Below are 11,857 nucleotides of genomic sequence, written 5' to 3' on the forward strand. Positions count from 1 at the left end.
CAAATAGATATATATCTACACATAAATAAATATTAAAAAAAACAAAACAAATAAACGAAAACAATAAATAAAAAATAAATATATAAATAAATAATATATATATATATATATATACACACACACGTATAAATGAGTAAAATAAAAAAAAGATAATAATAATAGTAATAGTTATAGTAATATATAAAAAATAAAGAATATATATATATATATATATATAAATAATTTGTAAACAAAAATAAAAAGTCATAAAATAAGAATACAATAAATAAAATAAGAAATATATATATGCATAAAGTAATAATATTTTTAAAAAATAATAACAGTTGTAATAAAATAAAAAAACAAAATAATAGTAAAGGGACTAAATTGAAATAAAACCACGATTAAAGGTCAAATTCAAAAGAAAATTGGGTATAAAAATCGGTGTCTTGCGTAATCTCTGTGTGTGTGACTCTCATAATCTCTCTCTGTGTCTTGCGTGTATTTGTGTGTAATCTCTCTGGTAAATATTGTGTGTTACAATAATGATTTACAATGGCTATTTATAACGCTTGTGGATCCTATTTTTAGGAGTTTGAATCCTAGTAGAACTCTATCTTATTTTTAGGAGTTTGAATCATAGTAAAACTCTATCCTATTTTTAGGAGTTTGAATCATAGTAAAACTCTATCCTATTTTTAAGAGTTTGAATCCTAATAAAACTCTAACGTTGTGTTTATTTTCTAAATCCCACTAAATTAAAATTGTTGAGAGTGTTGTACCTGGACGAAAATGTGTGTCGACAGAAATTTTACACGTAAAAAAGATGGCACACCAATGGCGAATGGCAGTAAAAATTCCACGTCATCAGCTAAACCTCGTATTGAATGAAAACACGAATCACCAAAACGAGCACCACGTTATTCAAGTCAACAATTAATTACACTGTATAAATTTAAAACTATTACTAATTGAATTAATATTATTAAATAATATATTCATCTTTTATGAATTATACTAAAAGTATTAAAATTTTAAATTTTGAATAAATACATTAATTAAAATTAATAGCATAAATTATTCCATTCGCAAGTTGCGTTTCTAATAATGGCACATCCCATGTGTTGATTAGTTTAGTTTGAAACATTTATTAATCACAAATTTTAAATTAATGGACCATGAAAATGGTTGGTTGAAAATTTATTTGGTTTATAGTAGAATTTCAGATTTTGTTAATTAATCACTTATTATTAATTTAAATTGAGTTTTACAGAGGTTTATTATGGAAACAATTCACTTAATCTAGCTTGCTTCATTCGTAAATGCCAAGATTCGAACCACATACTTTTCTTAAATAATCTAATACCACATCTTATTAGACCAAATGATTGTTGATAGAATTTCAAATTTTAATATGATGGTTTTATGATATAAAATTAAAGATGATTTTTTTTTTCATTTGAGAAATTTTATTTGAGAAAATATTAGATTATTTTGTTTAAAATATGCTATATTAAATGTCTATTCTATATTAAAAAATTCTTTTTTGTTTAAATGGATTGAAGATACGTTTTCGATGAGGATTTTCGTATAAGAGGAAATGGAGAAGGAACGAGAAAAGAAGGTCCCTTAATTTCTAGATCACCTTGCAAGAAAAGAGACAATATAGTTATGTAATTTATGTCTCTGATTTTATGTAGAGATGATAATTTGATCTAAATTCGTTAAGTTTCAATTTGATTTGATTTGATAGAGCTAATTTTGTTTTTTTTAAAAATATTAGGTTTAGGTTAAGTCGAATTTTATAAAGAGTGAGATTGGGTTGAGTCGAATTTTTTAATGAAAAATGACGAGTTTGGAACATATGAATAGTCGGATGATAATTTTATAGCTCTTAATAGTTGAGAGACTCAACATAGTAACGTCCTATAGTCGAAAGATCATTTTGCATCTTTTAATAGTCGAGTGATTCAACAAAATAATACACTATAATCGAAGGACCATTTGTGTACTTTACCCAATAATAAAATATTTTTAATTTTTCATATGTACCAAAAACAGTTATCTAAAATTAGTTAAAAGGATCAAATGGGTGTGTATTTTCCGCGGTGATCAAAGTAGGATTAAATTTGGTGACCGAAATATAAAGTAGAAAAAAATAAACAATTAATAGCGATGGGTACATGTAAAGTTTGTCATAGTCTAAAATGGAAGTATCAAAGGCCCACTTAAGAAATACAACCAGAAGACAACCATTTTTAGAGATAATAGACTTGTTTCATCTCTAAGCAACGTTTGTATCTCTTATATATTTTAGTATTTTTATTTTTACCATTTTAGTTTTGGTTAAAATAGTTCATGTTTAATAAAAATTATTGATTGACTAATAATCGATGCATGTTATTGATGTGATATTTTTACATGTGTTAAATTGATGTGTCATGTGTTACGTTATCATTTTGGAAGTGACATGGCACATGCTACATCATTACTTTAGGTGACGTTACACATATCATGTCATCAATTAAATATATGTGAAAATATCACATCGTTAATATATAAAAATATCACATCAACAACATGTGTTACCATTAGTTAATAAACAATTTTCATTTAACATGGATTGTTTTAACCAAAATTATTACGTTGGGGGTTGAAATATTCTAAAAAGAAGAATAAGAGTAAAGTGATCATTTGTACAAACGTTGAGACTAATTTTATCATTATACCAATTATAAATTATGAATTAAAATTATCTAAATATCATGTTAATATCGTGTGGTAAAATGGGAGTTATAATGGTTGGGTAGGGGTGTATTCGGTTCGGTTCGGTTCGGTTTTTTACCAAAAAACTGAACCGAACCGAAATAAACGGTTTTTCAATATTTAAACCGAAACCGAATAGTTAAAAAACCGAAACCGGTTTTTTCGGTTCGGTTCGGTTCGGTTTTTCGGGTTTTCAATGAAAAAATCACTTGAAACTATAATTTTTTTTACAAAAATTGCCTATTCGGTTCAATATGGAACAAATGGGTTCCATATGGAAAACCCGAACCGAACCGAATCAAAAAAATGAAGCCTTTAAACCGAACCGAAAACCGAACCGTTTAAAGCCAAACCGAACCGAACCGAACCGTTTTACTCGATTCGTGTCGGTTTTTCGGTTTTCTCGGTTTCGTTGCTCACCCCTATGGTTGGGAGAGTGAGAGATGAGAATGGCATTACCAAGATTGAAGTCGTTTTCAATGTTTGGTTCCATCTCCAACTGTTTGTGTCGGATCCATTCATGTCTATTTGTAGTTTATATGTCTGGTTAAAGGGTCACTTTCTTATTGCACTGGATTTGTTATTAGATTGTCCTTAGGGGGCGTTTGGATGGGGGAATGTGGGATTCCCCCGGGAATGGAATCCACATTCCCCCGTTTGGTAATCTTATATTCCGTGAACCAAACGCACCCTTAATGCTTTGTTTGGTTTGACGAACTAATTAATTTGTGAGATTATTATCCTCTTGCAAGAAAAAGCAAGAATCAGTACGTGAGGGGGGAAATTAAAAAAAAAACAAGAATGTTCTATGAGGATAAATGACTGATTAATGGAATGCTAAAATTATAAAAGTATTAAAAAACTTTGAAAAATCACATTTTATCTCTTATTTTGTTGTCTTTTGGTGTCTTTCTTCCGATGACCCGAACTTCCTCGGATTTCGATCAACCCTTCTTCGTCACCTTCACACAATTTGTAAGGAAGAAGAAAAAGAAAAAAAAGAAAAGATGAAGGGTACAGAGAGAGAAGAAAACGATTGAACATTTTGGAGTTTGATCAATAATTTGATGACTATTTTAAATTAAGATTTAATTGATAGATTGTACAATTTTTTTTGAAAGGAACGTCTTGTATGATATTAAACCAAACTAACATACAAGACAAACAATAATACAAGACATCGTTAAAATAAATCTTTCTACATTTAAATGGAGAAAAAATATTGTCATTGCAATGTCGAACAGACTAAGGTCGAGATCACACTACCACAATTAGAATACTACAAAAATGTCCATGATACAAACTGTGACCAATGATGGAAAGTACACCATCTTTACACCCACTGTTGCTACAGAACATTGTCTAACGAAGCAGCAATCAGACCCGAGCAACCGAGCGTTATGCACAATCTCTATTAAGTTAACAGTTAAAATTAACAGTAGGTGATCAAAATAGAAACGAAACATAATATTATGTGTGATTTTGCAAACACAAAAAAAAAAAAGTTAGATAACGAAAACAAAAATATAAGAAAACATAAAATACGAAATATATAATTTACCCTAAAATCAATTGACTATTAATACAAAACTTTGCTAATAACTGTTAAAAAATATAGATTTTGCAATCAAAATTCATGAATTTATTCACTATATTAATATTATGGAAGAAGATTTTTAAAAGTTACTCCAAAAAAATTACACTCGAAATATATAAATTCATAAGTAATAGTATCGTAAAAATAGAAAAATATTGATTTTTTCTCTCTCAAAAATTAAATTCTAATTATTAAACAAAATTCAAAAATTTAAGAGCATCATTGATTTTTTATGGGTTTTGTCCATTGATTTGTACACAATTTAATTTAATTTGCAATGTTACTTTGAACATTGAAGTTCATGACAACGGTTTACCTTTGAGCATGACCAACGTTGTCGTAAATGTCCATTTATATATATATATATATATATATATATATATATATATATATTGGAAAATGATATATTTCTTGCTAAAGTTAGTATTTTCCGACAATGAGATTACTTCAAGTGATAAGCAGTTTGAAATTATTTAAGTGTTTTTCGTGTTTGAGGTATTGTGTATATGAAAATTTTCCGCTAGGAAAGTCACCCACTAAAACCAAGTATGCGACACGAGTTAAATCTAGATTAGTAAGGACAAAGCTCAGAGAAAAAAATTAGCATTTTCCATTTTAATTTTAACTTGACAAAAATTGTGAATGATCATTCCTATATTTTTTATTTAATTTCATAATCAATAATAAAAAATATTTTCACAAATAGTTGTAGATAATTATTTCTATATACGTGCATGTGTCTAGGGGTTGAGTAAAAGACAATTGTCTCTTTTAAGTTTAAAGATAATTGTAATAATATATATTTTTATATTTTTTCACGAATAGTCCGTATTTTACCTCATAAAAATAAGATTAAAATTATATATGTATGTATGTTTATGTATTAAGTCAAATTGAATTTGAGTTTTTACTTAAAAAATCAAATTCAATTTGAAATCAAATGAAAACTTTTTAAACTCATATCAAATTGAATGAAACATGACAAAATAGAATGGTCAAATTAAATTGAAATCGATTAAAATTTAGACTCAACCTGATCTATACTCGTCCCTAAATACAATTGAATATTTGGTGGGTTCAAATACCAAAATGAAATGAATAATTGCACAAAACTTGTTGCCTAAAAAATTTCTCCAAAACAAGACCGACCAAGGTCTTAATCAAGTGCCGAATGAATTGGTTTATTCATGCAACACTTGTAATCAAACTGATTAACTTGTCCTTGATCTCAACGTCAGCATCTTATAATTACAAACTAAATTCCTTAATCCCACCATAATATTTACAACATCAAATCTCCAATCAAATTAAGACAAATTCCCCTATTGACCAAGTCTAAATATTAATTTATTATTATTATTATTATTATTATTATTATATTATCGTATCACTAGACAAATTAAGACTTCAAGGTTGCCATAGTATTTGATAATGTTAAATAATTACCAAAAGCGTTCTCTATGGTAAATCTATTTATTTTATATATTATTATATCAAAAATTTTCAAATAAAATTTTAATTTGTCGCTGAATGTTTTGAATTATTATATAATTAACTCGTGACACTCGAGACCCTACCTAGTTAATCTTGAACATGTTTTAAGCTTTGTAATTTTAGGAAGAGAAAACCCTAATTTTGAGGGTATATTTGTAATTTCACATTATAACAAGTTAAACCATCGAGTATTAATAGTTTGATACTAAAAGGTAAATGGAAGAAGATGGAGATAAAGTTAAAATACACACCTTGATTATGTTGCCCTTATTTTATGGATGAAGGGGAAAATAAAATAAATTGGAAAATAGGTCAAAATGCATTATTTTCCGAAAAGCAGGCTTAAAGGTACTTGATTCTCTTGAACTTAAAAAAATGGTCATTTTTTAAGAATAAAAATTGAGGATCTCATATACTAGTAAGCCCAAAAATATTATCCAATGCCTAGTGATATGCTAATATCTAGGAAAATAAAAATAAAAATAGTTTTCTAAAATTTTAGTGTTTTAAACAAATATTTTAAAAGAATATTAATTAAATAATCGATCAACAACAAAGCTAATTTTCTCTAAAAGAATACTAATTTTCTTAATTGATTTTAGTTAATCTAATCAAACATTTTAGGAATATTATAAATTAAAAAGAAAAATAACTATGGTTAGTTCCGAAGAGTTAGGGCCTCGAAACAAAACGAAAATTTTAACTATAGTTAACCTTGATTTCAGAGTTGCATGAAAGTCGTGATATCTTCCAGTAAAATATCGTGATATTTCAAACTATAATAATAATAAGGGAAAAGTACATAAATGGTCCCTCATTTATAGGGTGTTGAGTCGTATGACTATTAAAAGTTATAAAATAGTTCCTCAATTATTTGGTGATGCTTTGTTGAGTCCCTCAACTATTAAAAGTTATAAATTGGTTATTCGACTACTCATATGTTTCAAGCTCATCATTTTTCATAAAAACAATTGGTGATCGTCTGAGTTGGACGTTAATGATCGAGATATAATAAAATTTAATATCGAAATTATTTGAGTTGTGTTTCGTGAATCATTCTTGTTTACATTATGCCATCGAGCTAGTGCTTGAAATATTATGTCGTCGAGTCAATGTTTGAAAGCAATGACGATACAAGTAAATACAATTAAAATATGATTTTTAACATATCTCAATCTGCTAGTTAACGTCCAACTCAGACGACTGTTAAATTTTTGACAAAAAAGGATGCACTTGAAATAAATGAATAGTTAGGTGATTATTTTATAATTTTTAGTAGATGGAGACTCATCAAAGCAATGTCCTATAATCAAATAGTTATTCTATAACTTGTAATGATGGAGGGACACACCAAAACAATACATTATAATCAAGAGAGGATTTGTATACTTTACCCTAAAAATAAATAAAAAACACATTTTTGGGGATTATCCAAATATTTAATTTATCGGAGACTTCTTTATTATATAATTAAATTCTCTGATTAATTTTTTTATTAGTTGGATGTTTCCTCTTCTGATTTGTAGGGGATATGTCCCCACTTGCTTCCTTGTCGCGTGGGAAACACTCCTCGTCAAAATGAGGCCACAATGTCCGGTGCTAAACAATAAATTTAAGGTCTGATTTTGCCACTAGTCCCTCTACTCTTTAGAATTTTAATTTTTAATCTTCATACTTTTAATTTCAAAAAGTTAATCTCTGTACTTATTTTAAATTGATAATATTTTTAATTGATTTTTGTTAAATTTAACTATATATTATCAATCAGACTTTAATTTTTTTCTTTCGATGTCTGAATTTTAAAGGGACCAATGCATATTTACATTTAATAAAATTCTATGAACAATGTCATTAGTAGAGATGAAAATGGGATATGGAAAGGGTGAGTTTTTTACCGTCTTGATTTCGATTTAAAATATTATCTATTTCATCTGATCTCGAATTGACTCAAAAATTAATGTTATTTTATTATTTTAAATTTAGAATCTAAACTTTAAAATGAGACGTCGAGGGATGAATTTTGGGGGTAAATAAAGCGCGTCTTTCTGAAATTTTGAGCAATATAAAATTTGTCAAATATATATTGTATATGTAACGGACACCAGAGACGAAGCCATTTGTTTGGTAAGAGGGGTTTTGGTAAATAACATCTTAGTTTTTTTTTTAATTTTAATCCTAAATTTTTAGATTTTAATATATTTAACAAATCATTGTCCTCTCCCAATATTTGATCATAATTCCGCCCTCGATAAACATATTTAATATGAACACAAAGATAAATCTATTTGATCTATAATATCTGATTCAATTCAGTTGGGTTATAATTTAAATAGATTTAATTTTTTTCATTAAAATTGAAAAATTAATGAAAAAAATGGTGAACACAAATTTTAACTTTTAAAAATAAAAGATTATTTCATATAATATAAAATCGTAAAATTTTTATATAACTACTGACAAGGGATTTTAACTCATCCCTGGTCGGCAAATAACACAAAATCTTCAGCGTTAAAATCTCTCCTCTCCTTTGCTCCTCTTCTTCAGAACTCTCACTCCTCTCTTCACTTTTCGCTTAACTAAAAAACACCCTTTTCACTTTCTTTCTCTTCCTCCTCCTCAAACTTCGTTGAATTTATGAATTCTGTCATATTGTTTTGGCCTTAAAAAAGGGTTTAGTTAGTTTTTATTTGCATTGTTCTTCTTCGTTTGATTCTTTGTAATCTGGGTTTTTCCTTTATATTGCTGGAAAAATCTCTCCTTTTTGTTCTAAAGGTAAGGTCTTTGAACCATGTTCTGATTTCCCTTTTTTCTCTTTTAAATTTCAATGGATTGTTCCTTTGTTTTTGTATTCTGTTATTTTTTTTTGAATTTTATTTCTGGGTTTTGTTCAATTGTCGCTAATTTATCGGTCTCAGTTGGTTACTTTCTATATATACGTATATATGTATATAAAGTTTGTTGCTTTAAATATTTACTGAGACATGCCTTTAATTTTCATGTACTAACAGGTAATCATCAAGTGGAAAAGAAAGGAAAAAAAACAGAGTAAAAAAAGGGTTAGTTGTTTTAATCCCCATAGGATTGGAAAAAATGATAACTGTCATGGATTCTAGGAAAGAAGTTATGAAAAGTTCTGAAAAATGCTTAGATCCTCAGCTATGGCATGCCTGTGCTGGTGGCATGGTACATATGCCATCAGTGAACTCCATAGTGTTCTACTTTCCTCAAGGTCATGCTGAGCATGCCAGTGGGAATGTGGATTTCGGGAATCTTTCGATTCGGTCGCTTATCCTATGTCGAGTTTCTGCCGTTAAGTTTATGGCAGATCCTGAAACCGATGAGGTTTATGCTAAAATCATGTTGGTTCCTTTGAGAGAGAATGATTTTGGGATTGAGGATGATGTTTTTGATGGGGATGCTGGGATGGAGAATCCCGAAAAATCGGCTTCCTTTGCTAAGACATTGACTCAATCCGATGCTAACAACGGTGGGGGTTTTTCGGTCCCGCGCTATTGCGCGGAGACTATATTTCCTAGGTTGGACTATAATGCAGAACCTCCTGTTCAGACTATTCTTGCAAAGGATGTCCATGGTGAGGTTTGGAAATTTAGGCATATATATAGGGGGACTCCTCGTCGGCATCTTTTGACGACGGGGTGGAGTAATTTTGTGAACCACAAGAAGCTTGTGGCTGGTGATTCGATTGTGTTTCTTAGAGCTGATAATGGAGATCTTTGTGTGGGAATTCGTAGGGTGAAAAGAGGACTAGGGAGTGGACATGAGTATCAATCTGGATGGAATTCCAGGGGTGGAAGTGGGAGTTATTCTCCATTCTTGAGGGAGGGGGATAGTAAGTTTATGAGGAAGGATTGTACTGGTGATATGAGGGGAAGAGTAAGGGCTGAATCCGTGATTGAAGCTGCCACTCGTGCTGCTAGCGGGCAGCCTTTTGAGGTCATTTACTATCCACGAGCAAGCTCTCCTGAGTTCTGTGTGAAGGCCTCATCGGTTAGAGCTGCCCTGCAGATTCAGTGGTACCCTGGGATGAGGTTCAAAATGGCTTTTGAAACCGAGGACTCTTCACGGATTAGCTGGTTCATGGGAATGATATCTACTGCCCAGGTCGTTGACCCCATCCGCTGGCCTAATTCTCCATGGCGTCTTCTGCAGGTATTTTAGTTTTACTTCGTGGCTTGCCATTTGAAATTGCAATACCATATTTTCTGAGCATTAATAGTCTGCTCATGGATTTGTTTGATTTAACGTCTTTCAGGTAGCATGGGATGAGCCAGATTTACTCCACAATGTGAAGCGCGTTAGCCCATGGTTGGTTGAATTGGTCACAAACATACCGGCGATCCATCTGAATAATCCTTTCTCACCACAAAGGAAAAAAATGCGGTTTCCACAACACCCCGACATGTCCTTACCTTACCAAATTCCGATGCCATCATTTTCCAGCAACTCTTTCAGGTCCAGCAGCCCTGTGTGTTGCATTACTGACAACATTCCTGGAGGCATACAGGGAGCCAGGCATGAACCGTTTGGATTATCTTCAACAGATCTCCACTCCAACAAGCTGCATCCGGGTCTGTTTCCACTTGGTTTTCAGCAACTTGATCATACTGCTCCACCTACTCGACTCTCCGGCGACAACTTTAGCGGTGACACTGGGAACAATAGGAATATATCTTCCTTGTTAACAATTGGAAATCCGGTCCAGAGTTCGAAACGAAGCAATGAAACAAAGACACCCCATATCTTATTGTTCGGTCAACTCATTTTCAGTGAGCCACAGGCTTCTCAGAGCTTCTCAGCTGATACTGTTGTAAACAGTTCATCAGACGGGAATACGGAGAAAATTGCAATTTCCTCTGATGGAACTGGACCTGCCTTACAACAAAATGCTCGGGAAAATTCTTCAGATGAAGGGTCTCCCTGGCCAAAAGTTCATAAAAAAACTGAGCTCAGTTTGGAGGCTGGTCATTGCAAGGTGTTCATGGAATCAGAGAATGTAGGAAGGACCCTCGATCTTTCGGTTCTCGGATCATATGAAGAGCTGTATGGGAAGCTGGCCGACATTTTTGGCATAGAAAGTTCGGAGATGCTGAGCAGTGTGCTCTACTGCGATGCTTCCGGTTCCATAAAACACACTGGGGATGAGCCCTTCAGGTATTACAACAGGTTCCCTTAGCATCAATTTCGTTACGTTTGCTAAACATTTACTTTCGATTTATCCAACATTTAATTGTCTTGCAGTGATTTTATGAAGACAGCAAGGAGGCTAACGATTCTTATGGATTCGAGCAGCGACAACTTAGAACGATAGAGAGACGAACGGATTCCGCAAATTGTACAGTTTTCCAAGCCTTGGGTTTTGATTTCCATTTGATTTCTTCTCTGGTGGTTATGAGAAAGCTCCATTTCAACAATTCTTATGGAACTGTAAACCACATTTAGTTGGTTAAAACTCCAATTTTCTTTCTACATAAAAAGGATCGACATCCTTCGTCTCGTTTAATTTAATTCTGTGCCCTAGAAACTGTATATTTCTGAACCAAAAATGGTGTATGCTGCCATTTTTGCTCCTCAATCTGAATAAATTTCATCCTTGGTTAATCAATGAAACTATTTTCAATATGATGAACACCGCAAGAATCAGACGAAAACATCCTAAAGAATATGTTAATCGACAGGGAGAGACATTTCTATTGCCTAGGTGGGAATGTCCGTTGCCATTTTCTTTTCCCTAAAGATTAAGACAAATGAAGATTGACCTTTTTTGTGTGTTTTCATGGGACCTTTTCTCCATGTCGTGTTATGTGTTCTAGAGATCCAAACCCCACTGGTTATCATCATGTCTGTCTGAAAATTCCCAGATAGGGACGGAGAACAAACCAGGGGACCTGGTTATGTGTTTCAACAGCTTGTGGTAATTAATGAAGGGAATCTTACAGGTTGTTAAACATGATGCAGTTATGTCTATGCTATAGGCTTAGGATCCATTTGATAATGCGGTGC

At 31.4% G+C, this 11,857-nt stretch overlaps 1 protein-coding gene across 1 annotated transcript; it reads left to right on the top strand.

Moving 5' to 3' along the window:
* The first annotated feature begins 8,865 nt into the window (after positions 1-8,865).
* LOC120213244 (auxin response factor 18-like) lies at positions 8,866-11,331 on the top strand. Its single transcript, XM_039211398.1, has 3 exons — positions 8,866-10,006; positions 10,110-11,008; positions 11,096-11,331. Exons 1-3 carry the CDS (start codon positions 8,927-8,929, stop codon positions 11,163-11,165), a joined length of 2,049 nt encoding a protein of 682 aa, XP_039067329.1. The 5' UTR covers positions 8,866-8,926; the 3' UTR covers positions 11,166-11,331.
* Positions 11,332-11,857: the final 526 nt, after the last annotated feature.

Source organism: Hibiscus syriacus, unplaced genomic scaffold (genome assembly GCF_006381635.1).
Source record: "Hibiscus syriacus cultivar Baekdansim isolate YM2019G1 unplaced genomic scaffold, ASM638163v2 tig00110020_pilon, whole genome shotgun sequence".
NCBI classification, from domain to species: Eukaryota; Viridiplantae; Streptophyta; class Magnoliopsida; order Malvales; family Malvaceae; genus Hibiscus; species Hibiscus syriacus.

What these genes read in the sequence shown, in the direction of transcription:
- LOC120213244 (XM_039211398.1), top strand. Translation starts at nt 8,927, where the DNA reads ATGATAACTGTCATGGATTCTAGGAAAGAAGTTATGAAAAGTTCTGAA. An exon ending in CTCCATGGCGTCTTCTGCAG is followed by an intron (nt 10,007 to 10,109) that starts GTATTTTAGTTT and finishes AACGTCTTTCAG; the next exon opens with GTAGCATGGGATGAGCCAGA. An exon ending in ACTGGGGATGAGCCCTTCAG is followed by an intron (nt 11,009 to 11,095) that starts GTATTACAACAG and finishes ATTGTCTTGCAG; the next exon opens with TGATTTTATGAAGACAGCAA.